The 22,816-nt window shown below is 58.7% G+C and overlaps 1 protein-coding gene across 10 annotated transcripts in view; it reads left to right on the top strand.

Annotated features, from left to right (window-relative positions):
• The first annotated feature begins 3,790 nt into the window (after positions 1 to 3,790).
• The window catches only part of HUWE1 (HECT, UBA and WWE domain containing E3 ubiquitin protein ligase 1), a 57,895-nt gene continuing 38,869 nt past the window's right edge, over positions 3,791 to 22,816 (top strand). For 7 of the 10 annotated variants that reach the window (XM_037888500.2, XM_037888495.2, XM_043534305.1 and 4 more), the window contains exons 1-12: positions 3,791 to 3,959; positions 17,996 to 18,066; positions 18,753 to 18,851; positions 19,372 to 19,578; positions 19,715 to 19,867; positions 19,952 to 20,014; positions 20,722 to 20,799; positions 21,419 to 21,466; positions 21,555 to 21,623; positions 21,953 to 22,052; positions 22,262 to 22,362; positions 22,596 to 22,746. In XM_037888500.2, coding sequence (XP_037744428.1) covers positions 18,022 to 18,066; positions 18,753 to 18,851; positions 19,372 to 19,578; positions 19,715 to 19,867; positions 19,952 to 20,014; positions 20,722 to 20,799; positions 21,419 to 21,466; positions 21,555 to 21,623; positions 21,953 to 22,052; positions 22,262 to 22,362; positions 22,596 to 22,746 — 1,114 coding nt within the window. In that variant the 5' untranslated portion in view covers positions 3,791 to 3,959; positions 17,996 to 18,021. Of the gene's footprint in view, positions 3,960 to 11,744; positions 11,879 to 17,995; positions 18,067 to 18,752; positions 18,852 to 19,371; positions 19,579 to 19,714; positions 19,868 to 19,951; positions 20,015 to 20,721; positions 20,800 to 21,418; positions 21,467 to 21,554; positions 21,624 to 21,952; positions 22,053 to 22,261; positions 22,363 to 22,595; positions 22,747 to 22,816 lie in introns of those variants that run through there. The other 3 variants (XM_037888501.2, XM_043534302.1, XM_043534307.1) reach the window with 3 other exon arrangements.

Raw genomic sequence — 22,816 nt, 5'->3', positions numbered from 1 at the left:
CCCCGGCCGTGGGGTCCTGCCCCCCCCCCCCGCCGCCTCACCCCCTTCATATCCCCCCCCCCGGCCGTGGGTCCTGCCCCCCCCGCCGCCTCCCCCTCATATCCCCCCCCCCGGCCGTGGGTCCTGCCCCCCCGCCGCCTCCCCCTCATATCCCCCCCCCCGGCCGTGGGTCCTGCCCCCCGCCGCCTCCCCCTCATATCCCCCCCCCGGCCGTGGGTCCTGCCCCCCGCCGCCTCCCCCTCATATCCCCCCCCCCCCGGCCGTGGGTCCTCTGCCCCCTCCCCCCCGCCGCCCCCACCATATCCCCCGCCCCCGGCGTGGGTCCTGCCCCCCCGCCGCCCCCCCCCTCATATCCCCGGCCGTGGGTCCTGCCCCCCCCGCCGCCCCCCCCTCATATTCCCCCCCCCGGCCGTGGGTCCTGCCCCACATCCCCCCCGCCGCCCCCCCCCTCATATCCCCCCCCCGGCCGTGGGTCCTGCCCCCCCGCCGCCCCCCCCTCATATCCCCCCCCCCGGCCGTGGGTCCTGCCCCCCCCGCCGCGCCCCCCCTCATATCCCCCCCCCCCGGCCGTGGGTCCTGCCCCCCCGCCGCCTCCCCCTCATATCCCCCCCCCCCCGGCCGTGGGTCCTGCCCCCCCGCCGCCTCCCCCTCATATCCCCCCCCCCCCGGCCGTGGGTCCTGCCCCCCCCCGCCGCCTCCCCCTCATATCCCCCCCCCCCCGGCCGTGGGTCCTGCCCCCCAGCCCCCCCATATCCTCCCCCGGCCGTGGGTCCTGCCCCCCCGCCGCCCCCCCCCCATATTCCCCCCCCCCCGGCCGTGGGTCCTGCCCTCCCGCCGCCCCCCCTCATATTCCCCCCCCCCGGCCGTTGGTCCTGCCGCCCCCCCCTCATATCCCCCCCCGCCCGTGGGTCCTGCTCCTCATCCCCTGCCGGCTGTGGGTCATGCCTCCATCCCTCCCCCACCGCCCCCCCATATATCCCCCCCGCCGCCACCCCCCCATATATCCCCCCCAGCCGTGGGTCCTGCCCCACATCCCCCCCACCGCTCCCCCATATATCACCCCCGGCCGTGGGTCCTGCCCCACATCCCCCCCTGCCGCCCCCCTCATATCCCCTGTGGCCGTGGGTCGTGCCCCCCGCTGCCCCCCCTCATATCCCCCCTGCCGCTCCACTAACCAGGGACCTGTCCCCCATAATATCACCCCTATTCCGCCATGGGTCCTGGGGCCCCCCCCCGCATCTCCCCAGCCAGGACCTATCCCCCCGCCATGGTTCCTGCCCCTGTCATATCCCCCTACCTTGCTAGGCTGCCTCCCTGCCCCCCCCTCCCCCCCGGGACCTGCCCCCCACAGGGGCAGAGGGGAGACCTGACCCCTGCTGGGAGATGGGGCGCGCTGCCCCCACCACCGCCACAGGAGAGAGGGGACTCCGCTTCCCATGGAGACCTGTGCTCCCAGACTGTGACCTGTCCCCCTCCATGAGAGAGGAGATTCTCTCCCATGCTCTGACAGAGACCTGCTTTTCCACTCCCCATAGAGCTCTCACCCCCAGCAAGCCCTGCCTCTCTCCTCCCCCCCCTTCCCATAGAGACCTGCTCCTGAGGGGAGGAACCCATTTTCCTTCTAGAGATCATCCCCCCCCCCCCCCCCCCCCACCAGCAAGCCTGCCTCTCTCTTACCACCCCCTGGACAGGGACCTTCCCCTCCTCCCCACGGAGACACCCCCCCGAGCCCGATCTGCACCATTCTTCCATAGACCACTGCCCTTCTCCCACCCCCATTGGGCAGGGACCTTCCCCCCCGCCATCTGTGCAGGATGGGTTCCCCCCGCCCATGAGGGTCCATCTCCCCCCATTCCGTGCCTGGCCTCCCCACTCTCCTGAAACCTGTCAGTCCCCCAAAGTCTGTCATTTCCCCTTCCTGGGCAGTGAACTTGCTACCTTCCACAGGGTCTTCGCCCTGGAACCCCTCCTCCCATGAGGACCCCTGTCTTCCTCCTTGGAGGGTATTTGCCCCAGTTCCCCTCAACTCCATAACAGAGCTTCCATACCCCATGAAACCTAGAAGGCTTTGAAGGGGCACGGATGACCCCCAAAGGCAGGGGATGATGGAGGGAATGAAGAGCTCAAAGGGGGACCCCTGAAGCTAGTGTAGGGGGACGACACTAGCTGAGTCTTGCCCAAAGGGGGAGTTATTTTGGTGGGTGCTGCTGTGGTAGGGAGATGTGAAAGAGGGTGGGTCAGGGAGGTCTCCCTGATTTCTTTGGGTGGGTGGGGAAATGGTGCCCCGCCCCAAGGTTTGGGTGGGAAGCCCACCAGGAAGCTTTGTAATTGGGGAAATCCCTCCCCTCCCAGCTGGGAGAGATGCTATGAGGCTCCCCCCTCCTCCCAGGCCAAGCTGTAGAAATCTCTCCAGAGGAGGACCTGGAGCTGGCAGTTCTTCCCACACCTTGCATGCGGGGCGAAGCTGCAGAACCCCCCAATTCTGGGTCTAAATTGAAGTGGCGGCTCGGGGAGGTTTTTCTCCATCTTCTCTCCTCCTTCCCGCCCCACACACCTTTTTGCCCTGAGAGGAGCCCCAGCTTTGCCTGGATCCTTGTCTGGGCTCTGCTCTGGACCTAGCCGTGCTAGGTGGGCGGGGAACTTCTAGAGAAGTAGGGCTGCTGAAATAGCTGGAGCAATTGACAAGCATAGTATGGGGGCGGGGATTGTTCTAGCACCGCAGGGCTGCCCATGCTCGTCCTGTAGCTGCCAAAAGTTGGGTCTGCCGCGGCCGAGCCCTGATCAGCTTCGAGCCCAGCCGGCCTCTCCCTGCTGCTGGCTTTCAGCGCAGTTTGGGGGTGACCAACTGTGTAGTGTGTGGTGTGCAGAGGTGGGAGACTCCCTGTAAATAACCGTAGCTCTTATGTTAAGGCAGGATACTTGCTGGGTGACTAGGGCTTGCCTGGCTCTTTATTGTTTTGTTTGCATGTATAACAGCACTCAGTGCTTTTCTCAGGGGGGCTGATGTGGTGTGTGAAGCAAGTCTGTCTAGGGTGGGGGGTAAGACTAGCTCACAATGTCCCTTTCTGCGTAACGCAGACCAGGGAATTTCACCCCCTGATTTCCTGCTTTGTAGCAGGTGAGAACATAAGACAGGCCAGAGTGGTGCAGAGCAATGGTCCATCCAGCCCAGTATCCCATCTCCTGTGGTGGCCAGGCCCAGAGCTTCAGGGCAGCGTACAGAACAGGGCAGTTTTGGAAAGACCCCCCAGCATCTTCCCCTCCCAATTTCTGGCCGTCAGAGAGTTGGGCTGCCCCAAGCGTCCCTGACTGTCTTGGCTAATAACTTCATGGAGGATAGATCCATCGATGGGGCTGCCTAGTTCTTTTGGGCTTCACAACACCTCAGTGAGGTGGCCGTGGGTTCCACAGGTTAACAGTGTGGTGTGTGTGAGAAGTGGCACTTCCCCTTGTTCTGTATTGGAGCTGCTGCGTATGAATGTTATCAGGTAACTCCTGGGTTTTGTATGGAGGGAAGGGTAAATACCACATCTAGGTTCACTCTTTCTACGCCAGGCAGGGATACCGTAGGGTGAATGCGATGGTATTGCAGGTACCTCACTTGCCTTGCTGTCTGCTGTTAAGTTGCTTTGACTTGTCCCCCAATATATTGCCCAATTCGCCTGCTAGGGATGTATCTGCTCTTTACCCTGTATAACACAATACCTAGGTCTCCATGGTCTGGCCTCTGCCCCGTGCCCTTCTGGGGTCTCGGTAGATTCTGCCCCACCTGCCCCCAATGCCAGGTCTCACACGTGTCTCTGGTTCCTCCTAGGCCCTCTGTTAGTCTGGTCGAAGTGGATTAGAGCGACCGCGAAAACCGGAAGGTGTTTCCCTTGGCCGGCTGGGGCGAAGCGTGGGTGCTGGATTAGTGATTCGGACAGCAGACCGGACTGAGCATGGACTGGCTGTGATTCCAGGTGGGTGTCCGCGCCTCTGGTGCTCACTTCTGTCAGCTAGCCGTGACTCTGGCTTGTCGGTGACCTAGCTGGGCTTTTTTGCTCTGGCAGCGATCCCTAGGTGTGGTTGTGTATCGAAGGTGAGAGGATGGAGACGGCGACCCACGCCGCTGAAGCTCCTCTGATGTGGGGCCATAAGGGTCCACGGTGAACTGGCTAACACCGCAGCCGGCAGGTGTGTTCTCTCTGGGTTGATCTTTATTCTGAGGGGGCGTACTCCTTAAGGGCAGGGAGGCTGCCTGTGTGCTGGGGCCCGCACAGATGTGCGGTGAGAATGCCCCTATCCCAAGGTGTTGGTGGGACGGGAAACTGAGGCATATCTGAGCTCACAACAAGGCAGAGCTAGGCATGGAGCTCTTGCCTCCAGACAGTGCTCTGTCTCATGTTGCAGAGAGGGCGCCTGGTGGCTGAAGGTGAGGAGGTTCTGGCTCTGAAAGCCCTGGAGCCAGCTCTGATGCTGGCCAGGGCATCCACCCTCTCTGAAAGATAAGGCTTCTGCTCACCAGTCCCCTGGTGATGTGCTTGGAGATCCTCGCATGGAATATGTGCTGAAGGTGGTGGGTGTTAAGTAAGTCCTTCTGGGGTTTTCAGAGCCTTATGCGTTCTGGCTCTGGGCAGAGGTGAGGTGGAGTGGGTTAGTGGAGGTGGCAGGGCTGGGCGCCAGGACTCCGGGGTTCCATGGGTTTTGGACACCTAGGTTCTTCCCAAATTCCCAGCCTACAGCAGCATGGAAAGTTGCCTGATTAAGTCCAGTTAGCTTCAGGTGAGGTGGCGCCCGATGTGATACAGCGAAGTTGTGTGTCTGAGCTCTGGGTCTTGGCTCAGTCCCAGGGTTTCAGCCCTAGAAATGTCCCAGGTTCATTCCCTGGGACTGTCGGCCTGCTCAGGGCCTGGAATTGCAGGGAGGTGCTTACGGGCTCCACTTGGTATTGCTACATTGCCTTAAGAACATTGATTTGATCGCTGTGTAGTGAAGGGAGTGTGTCTAATGGTTAGTGCAGGGCCTTGATAGCTCTCCTCCTGCAAGGGAGACTGAGTGGTCTGATGCCCCAGCACCTGTGGGATGACCCCCCACTCTGGCCTGAGTGCTGCTGGTGTGAAGTACTGGGTGTCAGGTCTCCTGGGTTCTTTCTCCAACTCCAGGAGCAGAGTGGAGTTTAGTGATTAGAGCAGCAAGGCTGGGAGCCAGGACTCCTGGGTTCTTTCCCTAGCTCTGGGAGAAGGGTGGGGTCCAGTGGCGAGAGCAGGGGGATGGGGCTGGGAGCCAGAATTCCTGGGTTCTGTTTCCAGTTCTGCCACTGACTGTGACCTCTGTCAAGTCACCTAACTTTCTGGTGCCTTTCACTAGTCAGGACCCAGAGGACAGCACGTAGAGGGTGTGTACTGCCAGGTTAGATGTGTTAGGTTCCAGTGGCGATCCGTTCCGGAAGAGTTCAGACCAGCATGACTCCGTGTCAGTCCCTGAGCCAAGACCAGCAATACCATTCACGCCGCCCGTGTGTGCACTGTCTGCAGCACCCCTCTGCTTTGCCCTGTGGTCTGGAATGGGTGTCAGACCCGGTGCGAAGAGCCGATTTAGCAGCATTCTCCAGTCTCTTGGCTTGTCTGTGAGGCTTGGGGTTAGCCCTGTGGGGGAGCTATAGTTTTTCTTTGAAAAAAGGCTGATTCAGACGGCTTGGCGTACCGATTAAAATGCAGCGTCACTATGGAATCCCATATTTAGCCTTGTGAATCAGAGTTGAAAGAACCTTTTCCACTTCAACTCCCCCTGCTTTGGCATGCCTGTGAGTAACGGCGAGCCGGTCCTGGAGGCAGGCTCGCTTGGCGGAGCTGTGCCAGAACTGGAGACCGCCAGCCCTCCGGGCATTGTCCACTGTCGGCTGATGGGAGATTCAGGGTAACTGAGGCCACGATGCCATTTTTTTCAGTCTCTTAAAAGCCTGCATCTTAGAGAACCACGAAACTGATTGGAGCAAGGATCAGAGCCTGCAGGTAGTCATTGGGAGTGCGGGGGGTGTGTGTGTATAGAGATGCACTAGACTGGCTTTGTGTCCTGGTGTCTGACACATTTCCTCAGCAATAGCTAAGTGGTGGCTGCGTGGCCAGATAAATAGGACATCACTGGTGGAACCGATTCTGCCCTGGATCCTTCAGAGACTCTTAATCGGATGTGTGTCATAATGGCAGAGTTACTAAAACTTGCTCTACTTGTTGCCTGGCTCACTGGAGCAATTTTCGAGATGAGCCAGCAAGCTGAAGTGAGTGGCTGGGTGTATTCCCAACCCCCGCCTCGTTAAAGTATTGGCAGATTTCTCCTCTCGAACCAAGCGCTCTGCTTCTGTTGTGGAGGACAAGACCCCCGGCCAAAAATGTGTGAATGTGCCTTCCAACCTCTGCAGTTTAAGGGTGTGCTTCCGAAGAGCTGGCCTCGCTGTTAAAGCCTGCAGCCTTCCATGTACTGCTGTCACCACACCTAGAACCTGTGCAGAATAAATCACTCTGGGGTAGAGAGAGCACTGGTCAGAGTATCTCCGCGCTTTCCGTGTCTCAAACTTCTGCCTGTTTAATCAGTGGGGAAACTGAGGCTTGGAGGTAGTGATTTGCGTGTGGTCCCACCTTGTCAGTGACAGGAATAGAGCGGGGCACAGAACCCAGGAGTCCTGGCACTCAGGCGGGCTTTGTACTTGACAGAGGTAGCCGGTTCTTCCCGGGTAGGTCTTGTGTGAGCAAAGAGAATCCCACTGGAATATTATAAAGGAGCCTGACGTGACCCTGATCGACTCCTCTTAACGAGCAGTCAGAAACACTGGCCCCGTTCTCTTTCGCACCCAGGATGCTTCATCCTGTTGCTTGTTAGACACTAAAGGGGATTAAAGTTTATTGGGTGTGTTTAAGCACCAGTGTGGAGCTACAGCACAGTGTGATCCATGTCTAAGTACCTTCATCCCAGGCTGAGTACGAAGCCCCTTCTAGTGGTGAAACGATTGGAAGCTAAAGCCAGCCAAACTCAAATGGCAAATGAGGCGCCTGTCTCTAAAAGAGAAGATGATTTACTCTTGGGACACACCTCCTGGGGATGGAGATGGAGGCTCCCATCCAGACTGCCTACCTTCTGGGGCATGCTTTTGCCAAACACAAGTTGTCGGGCTCCACCCCTGGGGGGAACTGGTGAAATTCTCTGGCCTGTGTCAGCCAGGAGGTCAGGTTTGGATGATCCCTTCTGGCCTTGGAATGGCAAGTTACAAACTTCAGGGGCCACTGTCCAACTGAAATCATGCCAGTTAAAGCACTTTGCTGATCATGCACCTGTCCCCCTGCCTTTGCAGGTCCCCATGCCCCCAACTGGCCCCTCTTTCACTGGGAAAGCTCAGAACAAATGAGGGCTAACGGCGAAGCTGACGGTACAAAGCTAGAGCTTTACAAAGTGAACCAAAGAGCCTGTTTCTCCCATTGATCGTAGGTGGTGGTAGCAGGCAGGGAAAACTATTAGACATTCGTGGAGAATGGAGGTGGTGCCCCATCAAGGAGCCTCTCTGGACTATAGATCAGGCTAGTGCAGTGTCTTCGCCTGTTGGTTTCACACGGATGCACCAAGCCGTGGGGTGTTGACTGTAGGGGGGTGAATGTTATACACACCCAGTTTCCTCTTGGGGGTCAGCGTTCGACGACAAGTGCTTTCATTTCCGTCTAGAACAGCGGCTGCGTAGTGAGGGACAAGGGGCGCGGAGGTGGGAGGCAGGACTCCTGGCTTCTGCTGCTGCCTCTGCCTTGCTGGCTTCACGTCTTCCTTTCCCCGGCCTTTGTTGGGCTGTAAGGCAGCGAGCGGTGCACCTAGGAAGGCGCTTGTGCGGAGCACTGCAGGAGCGATGGTTGCTGTCGGGCAGGAGGCAAGAAATGGACTAGCGCGCGCTGAGGGCAGCCGTGTGGCTGATCGATGGCTGTCATTGGAGCTGTTAGTGGCAAGGCTGAAACTGGGAAGCTAGCGAGGCAGGTCTGGGGAATGTTTTACATGTGCCAGGGAGTCCCAGCTGCTAAAGTGGGGGGTGCACCTACGCTGGGTACATTAAAAAACCTGCAGAGACGGGGCTGCGTCACTGGGAGGTTGCGTCTAGGTCTGGTGCCCCAGTGGATCTAGAACGACGCTGGGAAAACGAGGAGAGGGTTTGGAAAAGAACCACGGGGGCCATCCAAGGTTCGCGTGGTGAACAACTGAAGTAGCTTTATGGAAGTGAAGGTTAAGAAGTGACTTAATCACAGCCTGGGGAGAAGAGATGGGACCTCAGACAGCTCTTGAATCTCGCCCAGGAGGCAGGTTGAGATCGCTGGCTTGGAGCTGGTCCGCGCTGGATGAAAGTCAGGAGTAAGCTGGCTGGCCATTGGGACAGACCTGTGCAGGGATGTGGTACGAGTGTCTCCATCACGCAGGTCTTCAGTCGAGACTGGGTGTATTCGTAAGAGGGATGTTTGTTCAACTGCAGTTTGTTGAGCTCAGCACAGGGGTCCTGTGGTCTCACTGTACAAGAGATCGGACTAGATCTACGGTTCCTTTCTAGCCTTATCACTTCCGAGGGGATGGCTCCCTTTGGAAGGGCAGGGACTGGTTGGGTGGGTTCGGAACGTTTGGCCTGGGACCCCACAAGACCGGCAGCGCCACTGCCTGTCCACGATCTCCTAGTTCAGCAGGGGACGGGCCTGTAACTGGCAGCTAACAATGTCCTTCAAGACCTGGAGTGACAGATCCGTTCAATGACCGATCCGTAGGTCTCTCTTTCCGGCTGTGCTTCTCACAGGCGGGCCGTGTTGGGCCGGAATGTCTCTGGTTGGATCTTGGCTCAAAGGGCTCACTCGTCTTTACCGTCGGGTGACTTGTGCTCACACTGTGCTTTGCTATCGAGGACTGAAGTAAACCATTCTGTTTGAAAACAGCAAGCCAGAAAGTGTATTTGAAGACCCCAGCAACATTTGAAGAGTGGAGATGGCCGAGCAGGATTTGTAGCTCAAACAGGGGTACTGACCCTGAAGAGTTTGCCACCTCCCCTGTTGGATTTAAGCACGCTGTCTTCCCTGAAACCAGCTTGACTCCCAGGTCACACTGGACTCAACCTGCATTGATCTCTCCCAGAGCATCTTGCTTCCCACTTTGTTAGCATCTTCAGCCAAGGTCCCTTCTGCTCTGCACAGGTTACTTGTATGGTGGCAGTCCTGGGAGCCCCTTGTTTTAGCCGCTTCACAAACGCAGAACAAAAAGAGCCCAAAGTCTTAAGTAAGCTGCTAAAGATCCTGTATTGCTCTTCATGGGGCTTCCTTGGTGGCCCAAAATTCCCCCTCCCTCACTGTCCTGCAGCTTGCTGTGTTCTGTTTAGCTGCCGTTCTCCGCACCAGAGGTGGCTGCACTTCCTTCTGCATCGGAGATTTCTCAGATTCCACAGCCCGACTGTTCGCATTAACGTGACACAGAAGGCCAGGGACTTGGGGGGAAAAACACCTTTTAGTCTGATAACGTCGGAGCCATGCAGTGCTGTATTTCGTCCAAGACTTCAAAACCTCCGGCAACAGAGTGCCCACAGCAGCCAGGCCCCTGCCCCCGTGCCACGTGTTAAGTCACAAGTGTCACTGCACAGTCGGATCAACGTGCCATGGGTGTGAGTGGGGGCTCTTGCAGGCTGAAGCAACGTAGCGTAGCGGGTGGGGTCTGTTCCCGCTGCCCCATCTGGCAACTCTTTTCACTGTCGGTGCCGCTGTCCCTCTCCCATCCTGCGTCTCATTGTCTTTGTACAAAGTGACTACCGTAATGCCCCAACCACTGCAACTAAAATCGTCACCAGACTTGCACCTGTGGGGGTTTTGCATTGAATGCAGCGTGTTGCCCAGCAGGCTTTTTGGGGCTTGGGTGTGAGCAGAATGACTAAGTGCTGCTTGCTGAGCAGTGTCCCTAGAAGAGACGGTCCCCGCCCAAAGAGCTGATGTTCTCGCTAGGCTAGGAAACCTTCCGTGGAGATGGGGACTTGGCCAGCTTCACACGGGAAGGACTGAGATTCTGTTTCCTTTGGATCTGACGCTGGTGTGACCACTGCTGGAATAGTGTGTCCCATTCTGGTGCCCATGATTCAAGGCGGGTGTCGATCAGCTGGAGAGAACGGATTGGAAAACTTGCCTTTGAGCTCCCAGAGTGTTTCTCTCTTTCTGACAGGTTTCAGAGCGGTAGCCGTGTTACTCTGTATCAGCAAAAACGAGGAGTCCTTGTGGCACTTTAGAGACTAACAAATGTATTTGGGCATAAGCTTTCGTGGGCTAAAACCCACTTCATCAGATGCATGGAGTAGAAAATACAGTAAGAAGGTATAAATACACAGCCCGTGAAAAGACGGGTGTTGCCTTACCAAGTGGGGTGTCAGTGCTAACGAGCCAATCCAATTAAGATGGAAGTGGGCTAGTCTCAACAGTTGACAAGAAGGGGTAAATGCCAAGGAAGGAAAAATCACTTTTGTAGTGCTAATGATGCCAATGAAATCAAGGTGGCCCATTTCAAACAGTTGACAAGAAGGTGTGAGTGTCAGCAGGGGGGAAATTAGTTTTTGTAGTGACCCAGCCGCTCCCAGTCTTGATTTAGGCCTAATTTGATGGTGTCCAGTTTGCAAATTAATTCCAGTTCTTCAGTTTCTTGTTGGAGTCTGTTTTTGAAGTTTTTTGTTGAAGAATTGCCACTTTTAAGTCTTATTGAGCGTCCAGGGAGATTGAAGTGTTCTACCGGTTTTTGAATATTATATTTCTTGATGTCTGATTTGTGCTTATGCCCAAAGTTTAGTCTCTAAGATGCCCCAAGGACTCCTCGTTGTTTTTGCTCTTTCTGGTTAACCTCACAAAGACGGCTAAGGGGTGACTCGATCCCAGTTTGAAGAGCCCTCTCAGCTCCATCCAACCGTTGGAGCTGAACAAATTCAGAGGAAAAATGAGATGCACAGGGAGGCGAATTAACCGCTTGCTGAAGGTCACGCTGGATTCGCGAGCGCTGGCAAAGTCTGTCCGGGATGTTTTCAAAGAGCTCTGTTCTAGTTCCAGCAGGAATGAATTCAGGCCTGTCCGGGGTCTCAGGTGGGATGAACGCCATGCGCCCCTCTGGCCTTAGCAGGACTGTCTGGCAGTTAGGGTGCTAGCTTGGGAACTGAGACTGCGGGGGCAAGTCTCTTAGGTTGGGAAACTGAGGCAGAGCTGCTACTGGCACTGCCCTTCCTGACAGGGAGGTTGAGGATCAGTGACCTGCAGATTGAGAGACCCCACATAGGGGATGGGCGTATAAGTATCTAAAAGCCAGGGATCAAACCCAGGCCGCCCCCTTCATTCCATCCTCCACATGCTGTTCCTTGCTGCCCTTTTGCTGGGGGAGTTTTGGGTGGGGAAGGCTTGAGCTTCAGAGCCCCAGCAGCTCCCCACTCCACAGCACAGGGGGTTTGTCTAGCACCAGTTAGCTACAGCACGGCTGGTCTCGGAAGATGCTGCTGGAGCTGTGAGTCGCAGCAGGCAGGATGCAAGAGATGGGGCTGGAAGCCCTGGCGCGCTCCAGGTTTGTCCTATATTTTTGGCGTTGCTGCGTGAGTGGACAGCTATTTATTAGGCGGGGGCTGAGGGCTCTCTTGTTCCAGAACCGAAACGAAAACTCCTCGTGGAGTCATGGCCGTGACTAAGCAGCTGCGGGTTGCAAGGTGTCTGTCTGCAAATCCCCTGGGAGGAAGTCTGTGGAGGACGACGCTTTGGTCCCTTCTAGGGTGTCCAGTGTTGCTGGGGGTGGGTGGCAGGATGAGACTGGCTTCCTGATCAGTCTGATCTGAACAGATTTGACTGTGGGAAGTGGACGCATAGGTCTCTTGCCATGGGGCAGTCTGGTGAGTGTCGGCCGTGCTCTGTGCAGCTGGGAGCTACCCGCCCAGGCTCTTCAGCTGGGGATGCCGTGGGAGTTTTGGCTTTGTTTCAGGCTGGAGCATGGCTCCTCGAGGGGTAGCGAAGGGTGGGTGTCTGTGGGCAGTGCCCAGCTGGGGGAAGCCTATCATCGGAGCAGCAGCCCCAGCTCAGCTGGGAGCTGTGCGGAAGTGTGGCCAGGTGGCTTTTAAAACCAGCCAGTGCAAGGAGAGGAGCGAGCTAACGCAATCTGCCCCACAGCCCCAGGGCCTGCGGCTGGAGCAGAGAGGAGCAGCAGGCTCTGGGAGCAGCCAGCATCCAGGTTCCAGTTGTTTTGCCAAGTTAAGGCAGCCAACCTGGAGCGGTGGGGGCCCACTGGCCTGCAGCCCTCCTGAGACGTCTGGTGGGGTAGGATCACAGGCCTCGCCAGGCAGGGTGTGTACGGATGGGCCCCGCCCCACGACCGGGCTTTGGTTCCCATCGAAGGCTGGTCTCTCTAGCAAACTGGGTCACCCAGCAGGAAGTGCTTTGTCGGCTTTTTTGGGCCGGCCGGGGGGTTAGGCGCGGCATTTCTGCTCTGAAGGCTGCGTTGACTCCAGCGAATGCTCGCGGAAGCTCCTCTCCCAAGGGCCTAGCCGGAACGTGGGCGCGGTGCTGGGAAAGGTGGCCAAACTTAGCAGTGATCTGTAGCCCAGGCTCGGAGCCCAAGTCAGTCGCCATCAGAAGAGGGACAGGAGCTTTCAAGGGAAGCCTGTCGCTGTGTCCCTGTTAATTGAAATGCTGCAGAGCAACGGTGCCCAGTCAGGCTGACTGAGATGGTGGCAGCCCCCGGGGCTTGGCTGTGGGGCCTGTGAAAACCCCGGCTTTATGGGGTGCTGGACAGACACCTAGTCAGACGGTCTCTGCCCTAAGGAGTTCACAGTCTAGACCGGTGAAAGGTGGGAGGGGAAAGAGACAGAAAAGCAACGTGAAAAGCTGGCCCCAGCCACCGGCCTGCGCCGGAGTCTGTGCCAGGATCAAAGGAGCGGGTGTTAAAACAAGTGACAAATCCGCATGGTTACTCAGATTGCCTTGAAATTCGGTGCCCCTCGTGTGGGCGAAGGATAGGCTGAGCGGCCCACATTTGGGGCTGTTGAGCGGATTGGGCCCGAGATACACCCTCCCCCCAAGTCAGCTTTTCTTACCGGTGACATTCATCCAACTGTCCCCCACCCCCGACCTGGGAATCAAACCACAGCTCTTATTCTGGCACAGAAGTCCCAGCGCATGGCACCACCTGCCCTTTGGGTAAGCAAAATCCACTGTCACGTGGGCTGCCTGGGCTAGAACCTAATCAGGCCAGGATTGGCTCATTGTCTCCTTGGGTTTCTCCCCTCCGATTGCCTCCCCCGTCCCGGGTCCTGTGCTCTGTAGGGTAGGATCCTTCTGTCCGGCCCCAAGGCTGGCTGGTGCCCAATTCGAAGCAGGAGAGCACACTGGTCATTAGAACTCAATCTGCCGTGGGGCAGACTCCACGAGCCAGGATGGTCACCACTAGCGACCTGACCAGCAATGCAGGAGTCGGAAGTTCCTCTGGCAGGCGTCTGGAACCGGGAGCCAGGACTCTTGGGTTCGGTTGGTCTGTCTATGCATGGTGCTTCCCTTCTATAAAAGCAGGGGGAAGATCCCATTGTTCCAGTTCTGGATTCCTAGCTTATGTGGCCGGAAGGCTCCTCTGTGATAGTTCAGTTTGGCCTGACCATGGCGTCTAGAGTAGTCAGCTGTGCAGGGAGCTGAGCAGGTCCTGGCCGGAGGAACTTAATCTAACCACCCCCCAAAGGGGTGTGAAAGAGTTTTGGACCCAAAAGGGACCTCAGTTCGGTCTGGTCCGACCTCCTGTGCATTGCAGGCTGTTGGAGCTCATGTTTATAGAGCATGTTGTTATTTTAGAAAGGGTAAATTGAGGCACGAGACTGCGTGATCTGTGAGGACCTGGTTCCCAGTCCTGTGCTCTGTCAGGCTATAATTAACGACTTCCTTTGGGTGGGAAGGAGTGCTGGCTGTGCTCCAGAAGGTCAGAGCTCTGAGATTGGCCTCGGTGAAGAACGTCTCGACCAGTACATTTCCCCAGCTTCCAGGAAGGTGGGATCCTTTGTGTCCAACCGGCGTGTGGGCTAACAAACCTCCCCGCTGTGACATGTGGCCTTGGCTGCTGCTCCCCCAAGACCTGCCTTTCAAACACTTGTCCTGGCGGCTTGTGAAATCATACTCCAAATAGACGTCTGTCCTCCTGTTTACCCCAGCCACAGGACTTCTCTGAATTCATTCCTGCTTAAACTAGAGTCGTTCTCTTCGCTGACTCGCTTTTAAGAAGAGCGGCACTTTCTGTGCTCCTCCAATCTGTCGGGTTGCTCTCATTTTTGAATGAGTCGTCCAATTTATTCAGTCATGTTTGCAGTGCTGCAAAACCAGGTCTCCTGGGTTCTGTAGCGAGTGAGAGCCAGGGGGCTGGGAGCCAAGACTCCTGGGTTCCCAATGGTCTCTAACTCCAAACTGATCAAAGAAAACTTCCTTTCAGTGCACAGCACCCAGTTAGCTGATGGAACTCCTGGCCGAGAGCTTAGCAGGCGTGGACACGTGTACCGGTCACGTGAACATACAGAGATACTGTACAAGGTAAAGAAGCTCTGGGAAGGGATCTAAATTCTCCTCCTTTGGCTTGAGCCAAACTCTGGTTATCTGGAAGGGAAACTTAAACTGTAACTTCAGGGCTTCTTACAGTGTCCACTGGCCACTGACTGAGACCAAGCCTTGGTCTAAGGCTAGCCGGGCCGTGGCTCGGCTCCAGGAGGGTGGGCGGAAGGTTAGAAGGATCTTGGAGGTCAGACTAGATCTAAATAATACAACGCAAGTCAGTTTCCCACAGAGTCCTAAACTTGCCTGTCTTTGAGTAAGGTGTGTGGTCTCGATCTTGGCACGCCAAGCGATGGGAACATCGGTCGCTTCCCTCAGGGGTCTGTGTCAGTGGCTAATTCCCCCTTGACTGTTAGAAACTGGTGCTTGGCATGTGCCCTACAGTCGCTGAGCCTGGGTCTGCCTTTCTCTGCTCCGTCCAAGAGCCTGTGAGTCTCTGCTGTTCTCTTCCCTGGCAAGCTGCGTTCCTTTGCTTAGATCATTTTTCTTCTGGGCTTGGGGTCAGGGGTCTTTGGCGCTTCTGACAAGCGGTCCTAGCAATCTAGGAGAAATTTCGCACACCTGCTGCTTCCTGGCCCTCTCCTGGCCACCAGCTTCGTCTAGTGTCTGAAAGCACTCAGCATGGGCTTTCTGGACCGCAGCCCCATCCCCTGATCAGAGAGGGGTGGTTTTGTCCGTTGCCTGGCCCCAAAAGAGCTGGCGACAGGCATGTGAAGCGAGAGATGAGGCAGTCGTAACGCGGGCAGGTCGGTTCGTTGCCCGCCGACCTAGCGCTGTGTACGCCGACCGGTGCACGGGCCGGTCCAGCTATGGTGCCCAGGGGCCCAAGTGATTGCATAGCGTGGCTCTAGCCTAAGCTCATAATCTACATGGGGAGCCTCTGCCCAGGGACCCGAATGCTTCACCTGGCTTGGTGCAGGAAATTGCTTGCTGCCAAGATGGGAACAGAACCCAGGAGTCCTCGCTCCCCATTCCACTCCTCTCGCCTCCCAGCTGGAAGTAGAACCCAGGAGTCCTAGTTTTCAGCTCCACCTTCCCAGCCTGACCCAAGAGTGAGCAACCAAGGGAGCGACTGATTCTCCATCCGTAAATCAGGCTCCCTCCCCCAAAAAATCTGCTCTGGGACCTGTTGGGCACAGTTCCCTGCCCTGTGTGATACAGGGGGCCAGATGAGATCCCCCGCGGGCCCTTCGTCCTGTGGTGAAAGACTGAGAAGAAGCAGGCAGGGCTGCTCCTAGTCTGTAGGCTCTGAACGACCCAGTCGGCTCCTTTGCCAGAGCCGGGAAAGGCAGGGAACCGTCCAAGCACGGAAGGACGCGCTGCAGGTCTTACAGCTCAGGTTCCCCTGCTGCGCACATGCTGCGGATTGGAGCGCGCACACTGGATTTTGGGACCCGAGTCTGCTCCAGCGGCCCTGAGCATGGCCTTCCTCCCGCCGCCACTCCCCAACCCTGTCTCTTCAAACCGTTCCCTCCCGCTCCTGCTCCTGCGGGGTTTTTTTGCACATTCATTGTTCCAGAGCTGGAGCCGTGATGTCATCAGCCAAGGCCGAGGCAAGCCCACTGCCTTCTGGGAGCTGTAGTTCCGGCCTGACTGGCCCCGGCTTTGTTTGCAGGGAAGCCTGACCCTAAAAAGCAGATTGCAAGGGCAGGGGTCAGCGGCCAGTCATGTGCCCGAAGGAGAAGTGGCTAGTTCTGGCTCAGGCTCTGGCATGGGGCCCAAGGTCTCCCTCCCACGCTGTTGTCCAGCTCACACCGTGGTCTGTGCTGTTCCCAGTTGGTACTGTGAGGCCAGGCTCGGCTGGTCTGACCTGCGTGGCCACGCCTGTTAGACCTTTCTCTGCAGGATCCAAGAGCCCGTTCCTGTTCTCAAATGTTGGTTCCCCATGGCTAGACACCTTCTCATTGGGGAGCTGAAGAGCTGGAGCTCCTGGAGTCTGTCGCCTGAAAGCCGGTTTGCTAATCCTTTTAATTGTGGCTTTTCTCCAACCCTTCTCTGATTGAACTGGACACCGCAATCCAGCAGTGGTGGCACTGGTGCTGAATAAAGCATTGCGGGCCCGTGGCTGCTAGGGAAGACGGTGAAGCCACTCCTGAAACTAGACGCTGTGGCTGTTTGGGCCCTCTTTTCTGATTTGGTGCCTTGCTCAGGCCCCGATCCCTCCCCTCTGGGCTGATCTGCGGGCCAGGAAGCTGTCTGTCTCGCTCTGACTCTGAACGCAGATTGTGCTTGGGGTGACAGGTTTTTTTGTTTTGCTGTTGTTTTCCCTGGGGTGGGTTCCAATCCAGCCATGCTGCTGGCTTGCTCGGCCCTTGTGATGCAAACAGGGCCCAGGTGTTTCCTCCTGTTCCCCCAATCAAGGGGGCTCAGCTGAGATCGGGGCCCCTCCCTCCCGTGCTGCATAGCCAGTGCCTGTCCCAAAAATTGTGCTCCTTGGACAGCTGGTCAACTGCAGCCCAGAGCAACAAAGCCGTTTGGATGCCCGGGGGTCAGACCCAGATCTCAAGAATTGCCGGCTGGCGGGGGACCATCGGGTTCACCACAAGCGTGTCTTCCGGGCTAGCTGAGTCAAGGTCGGGACTGGAGCCTGAATCGAGGGTCAGAAGCAGATTCCTTTCTGAGGCGCTCAAACCCCCGGGGGCTCAGGTCTGCTGCTGCCGGAGTGGGGACCCTGCCTGGGTTTGAGGGAGGGGTGAAAGCAGTGAATGGGTTGGAGGGGAGGGGGCATTCCCATAACTCCAGGCTATTGGACAGATATGTGGGCTGGCTGGGGACAGAGTCCGCCTTGGCTCTACCCATACGTGGCACTGTCACCCTGCCCTGCCCGGTGTAACTCTTGAGGGTCACCCTTCCCCTCTCCAGTGGGATGGGCCGCACTGGGCACGGTGGGAAGGGGGCTGGAGCTGGGCTGGCACAATGGAGGGGGATGATTTTGTTTGGGGAGGGGGGAACTGAGTGGCACCTGGTGCACCCCCCTGATCTGGGAAGCGGGTGGGTCAGCTGGAGTCTGTGATTAGGGGGACCCTGGTCTGGAGGCTGGCACCCTGGTCTCAAGTCAGGGTAACTGCGGCATGGCCACATGGGGTCTTCAATTTTGATTGGCTGAGGGTGGGGTGTAGCAGTTAGGGGCGGGGGGGAGAGACTGGGAGCCAGGACTCCTGGGTTCTGTCCCCAGCTCTGCCACTAACCTGTGACCTTGGGTGAGACCCGTGGCCTGTCCCCTTGCCTTGTCTCTCTGGATTGTCCCTGGTGGGGGAAGGACCCGCCTTGGTGAGCTGTCTGTCCAGGCCTGGCATGGTGCGGCCTTGGGCTGGGACTAGGGGTTCCCAGACCTTACAGCAGCCAAATAGAACAAACCCCTCAGCCGGCAGCGAGGCTCCATACCTGGCCCCCTCTGTGTTCACCGTCGGTTCTCCACTCTTCCCTTCCAGGATCAGAAAGTGGAAAAGAATAAAAAATGAAAGTGGACCGAACGAAACTGAAGAAAACCCCCACTGAGGCTGTGAGTATCGCTGTGGGTTGGAACCCCTGGCCTTCCAGGCATGACTGGGGGGCTGGAAGGCTCCTGGGGAAATGCTCCATTAAACACAGGGGTTGGGGCTGGCTAAGGAGCAGAGTGCTGGGCTACTGGCCAGCTGGGCCATCACGCTGACAGAGATGTTACTGCTGCAGGCGGGATCTTGCCTTCGCAATGGAATGTACATTCTCTGGCCTAGGAATTGCCAGGCCGTGCTTGGGCTGCCATTTTTACAGGGATCAAACTGAATCCAGAGCTGGGGAGAGAACCCAGGAGTCCTGGCTCCCAGCCTCCTGCTCTAACCACTAGACACCACTCCCCTCCCAGACCCAAGGATAGAACCCAGGAGTCCTGACTCCCAGCTCTCCCATACTAACCACTAGACCCAGCCAGTGTGAAAACTGTCGCTCCCTGTAGGGTGCGTTCTGGGGGCCCTGCTATGTGAAGAGGGGGTGCTCTCCCTTGATGCCAGAGGTCTGGGCTTCAGTCCTGTGGGTTCATCTCTGATGCCCCACAGAGCCGCTGGGTTCTCCAAGTGTGTTTGAAACCAGCCCTGGGGCTGTCGGGACACTGGAGGAATCCTGGGGCGAGGGGGTCCAGCCAGATCATTGCCCCAGGCCCGAAGCAGCCTGGTCCCCCTGACCTGCCTCTCCCCACTTGTCTCTTCCTAGCCTGCCGACTGCAGGGCCTTGATTGACAAGCTCAAAGTCTGCAACGATGAGCAGCTGCTGCTGGAACTGCAACAGATCAAGACATGGAACATCGGGAAGGTGGGTCTCCCAGGCGTCCTGTGCGCATGCCGTTCGGCTGGTGCTGCTTCCGGCTCGGCGCCCGTCCGGCTGGGACCTTGGCTCCTTGGCCAGCCCCAGGTGTTGCCAGGGGTTTGGCAGGAATCGCTCGCTCGCTGTCAGCGGTGGCCCGCTGCTTCCAGGGGTCCCCTGCTAGGGATCTGTGAGGACTGAGGAGGGCAGAAGGTGCCATGTCCCCGCTAGGGGGCGCCAGCTCTGGGGACTGGCTGGCTCAGGCGGTGGGGGAATGGGGCATGGGGCCTTCCCCTCTAGGGGCGCCAGCTGTGATCTAGGCCAGCAGAGTGGTGGCCGCCAGCCAAGTCCATGGCTCAGGAGAGGCTGCCTGGTGGCCGGTCTAAGTTCTCGTGTATGGTAAGAGCCTCCCATCTAGGTATGGGGCTGGGGCGGGGAAGAGATGTCGGGGCAGGGGAGAGCCAGGACTCCTGGGTTCGCTGGCTGCTTCCCTCACCCCCGTCTCTCCTCCTTTTTCCCCCCGGTTCAGTGCGAGCTGTACCACTGGGTGGATCTCCTCGACCGCTTTGACGGCATCCTGGCCGACGCCGGGCAGACGGTGGAGAACATGCTGTGGATGCTGGTGTGCGACCGGCCGGAGAGGGAGCAGCTCAAGGCCCTGCTGCTGGCTGTACTCAACTTCACCGCCCTGCTCATAGAGTACAGCTTCTCCCGGCATCTCTACAGCTCCATCGAGGTGGGGCTAGTGGGTAGAATGGGGGGGCTGTGAGCCAGGACTCCTGGGTTCTCTCTCAGGCTGGGGTCCCCCAGCTCTGAGCCCCGAGAACCCCCCTCGACCCATGCAGCATCTAACCCCTCCCGCCGTCCCACAGCACCTGACCACGCTGCTGGCCTCCTCGGACATGCAGGTGGTGCTGGCCGTGCTGAACCTGCTCTACGTCTTCAGCAAACGCTCCAACTACATCACGCGCCTGGGCTCCGACAAGCGGGCGCCCCTGCTGTCCCGGCTGCAGCACCTGGCTGAGGTGAGCGCCCCCCACGCTGCGGGGGGGGGGGGGGCGGGCTTGGGGGGCTCTGTATGTCGCTAATCCCCCTCTCCTCTCCCGCAGAGCTGGGGCGGCAAGGAAAACGGCTTTGGACTGGCTGGGTGTTGTAGAGACTTACTCATGGTGGTGAGTTCCCACCCCGGCTTCCTACTCTTCGGCTAACCGGCCCTGAGCTGCGGCTTCCAGACCCCTGAGCGCCTGGCCCAGGGCTATGGCCAGCGTGGCACATGCCGGACCCCTGGCGCTGTCCGTGCCCGGACCCCTCATGGGCTGAGTTCCTGGGGGACCCCCAGTGCTGCCCTCCATTGAGTATGACCGACGTCACTTGTTCTCTCCTGGACGCCTGGGTTCTGTCCCCAGCACAGGGAGGAGACTGGAGTCTAGTAGGTTAGAGCAGTGGGGGCTGGGAGCCGGGACTCCTGGGTTCTATTCCTGGCACAGGGAGGGGAGTGGGGTCTAGTGAGTGGGAAGGAGGGCTGCGGGCCCGGACTCCTGGGTTCTCTCCATGGCTCTAAGACAGGATTCCTTGTAATGGTAGCTGCTCCGTCTCCCCTCCCTGAAACAGCAGCTCACAGCACCTTGCCAGGGCGGCTTGAACACGAGGCTGGCGCTCCGGACTCCTGGCTTCTAGTCCCAGCTCAGCCTGCTGGGCTCCCTGCCTCAGTTTCCCTCTTGAGGGGGAGCTCTGAGAGGCGAGAGGAGCGGGGTAGTATCACCGCAATACCGGGGGTAGCTGCTGGTGCTAGGCAGGGGGTGGGGCTCTCCCCGGTCTGGGAAGGGGCAGGCCGGCCCCTGCAGCGCTCTGACCCCCCCGTGCTGTGCTCTCTATGTAGAAATACCCACCCAGTGCCACCACGCTGCACTTTGAGTTCTATGCAGATCTGGGCACCGAGGTCAAAGTGGATAAAAGGGTGAGTGTCCGGCCGGGGAGGGCTGATCCTCTAGGGGGAGACCCCCGCGTGGGGCAGCGGGGGGATCGTAGCTTGAAAGGCCCTGGAATGAGGCCAGTTCCGGGGCCCAGCCCAGCCCCGCTTGGCTCTGGCTTGCAAGCTCTGTCCTTAGTGCCCCTGAGCTGTCAGCACTCATCTGGGAAGGGCAGGTTTCCTTAGCTGTGCCCGCGGCGCCAGGACACCCACCACCCTCAGCAGCTTGTGGCCCGTCATGCCCCCTAGAGCGAGGTGGGACTGGGAGCCAGGACTCCTGGGTTCTCTCCCCGGCTCTGGGAGGGGAGTAGAGTCTATTGGTTAGAGCAGGGGGCTGGGAGCCAGGACTCCTGGGCTCTATCCTTGGGTCTGGGTGGGGAGTGGGGGCTAGTGGTTAGAGCAGGGGGCTGGGAGCCAGGACTCCTGGGCTCTATCCCTGGTGCCAGGAGGGGTGGGTGTGGGGGAGGTTGGAAGTCAGGACTCCTGGGTTACATCTCCTAGCTTTTGTGTGGGGAGACACAGCAGTGGACAGCTTCCCCCTCCCCATTCCCACCCGCAGGCCCTGTGCAGAGCCGTCCCTTAATGCCCCCGCCCCCTTTCTTTGCAGACGACCAGCAACACACTGCATTACATCCACATAGAACAGCTGGACAAGGTAAGGCCCGGAGCGGGCGGGGAGCGTGTTTTGTACGCGGGTTTGAAGCTGCCTGGTGCTGAGCGCCTCGTCTGGTCTCCTCCCGCAGATTTCAGAAAGCCCCTCCGAGATCATGGAATCCCTCACCAAGATGTACAGCATCCCCAAGGACAAGCAGGTCAGTGCTGGGGCATCGCCCGGGGCCTGGGAGCCAGGACGCCTGGGTTCTATCCCTGAGGGCGAGTGGTCAGAGGAGGGGTCCTGGGAGCTAGGACTCCTGGGTTCTGTCCACAGCTTGACTTCACTGTGGGGAAGAGCCCGTTCCCCTCTCTGCCTCAGTTTCCCCTCCATCTGTTGATTAAAGGCTACTTGGGGGGAGCCTCTTGCCTTGTGGGTGGGACGGGGGGGCACTGTGCAGTGCTGGGAAGGGTGGGGTGCAGTTGTAGGCTGTACCGTAATCCCCCCACCCCCCACCTCCAATACTCACTGTTCCCTGCCCCACTCCAGATGCTGCTGTTCACACACATCCGCCTGGCGCACGGCTTCTCCAACCACAGAAAGCGGCTGCAGGCTGTCCAGGCCCGGCTGCATGCCATCTCCATCCTAGGTAAGGGGGCCTCTGATGGTCCCGGCTGGCTCCGCCCCCAAGGCCTGGAGGGCGGAGCCTGGCGCCAGCTGTGCCCGCTGGCGGCTGGTTCCTGCGCAGCCTGGCGCTGCTGCCCAGTGGCCCTGCTCGATCCGAGGCAGCTGCCTCTGGCTTGGGCCCCCTGCCAGCTACGCGGTCCGGCCTGATGCGCTGCCCCTCTGTGCCCGCAGTGTACTCCAACGCCCTGCAGGAGTCGGCCAGCAGCATCCTGTACAACGGCCTGATAGAGGAGCTGGTGGACGTGCTGCAGATAACGGACAAACAGCTCATGGTGAGTGTCCCAGGTGGGGGGTTGGGATGGCTGGTCACACCATGGAGTTGGGGTACCGGGATTCTCGGGGCACCTGTGCTTGTCAGCTCCGCTCATGTGGGAGGGAAACCTAGCCAGCCGCTGATGCATTACGGCCTTGGCGGCTGATCCCTGGGCTGCCTCAGTTTCCCCCTGAGGGTGCTGGGAAGCCAGGGCCCGGCTTGGCGTCTCACACCTCTCGTCACCTCTCGCAGGACATCAAGGCGGCCTCCTTGAGAACCCTCACCTCCATTGTCCACTTGGAGAGGACCCCGAAACTCAGCAGCATCATCGACTGCACGGGAACCGCCTCCTACCACGGCTTCCTGCCGGTCCTGGTGCGCAACTGTATCCAGGCTATGATCGGTGAGCAGGGGGCGGCTGGGTGTGGGGCCGGAGGGTGTGGGGCCGGGGGAGACACAGGCGAAAGGCTGAC

The sequence above is a fragment of the Chelonia mydas genome, chromosome 23, assembly GCF_015237465.2.
Source record: "Chelonia mydas isolate rCheMyd1 chromosome 23, rCheMyd1.pri.v2, whole genome shotgun sequence".
Classification (NCBI taxonomy): Eukaryota; Metazoa; Chordata; order Testudines; family Cheloniidae; genus Chelonia; species Chelonia mydas.
Note: the sequence above shows the minus strand (reverse complement) of the source record. Positions and strands in the feature narration are given on the sequence as shown.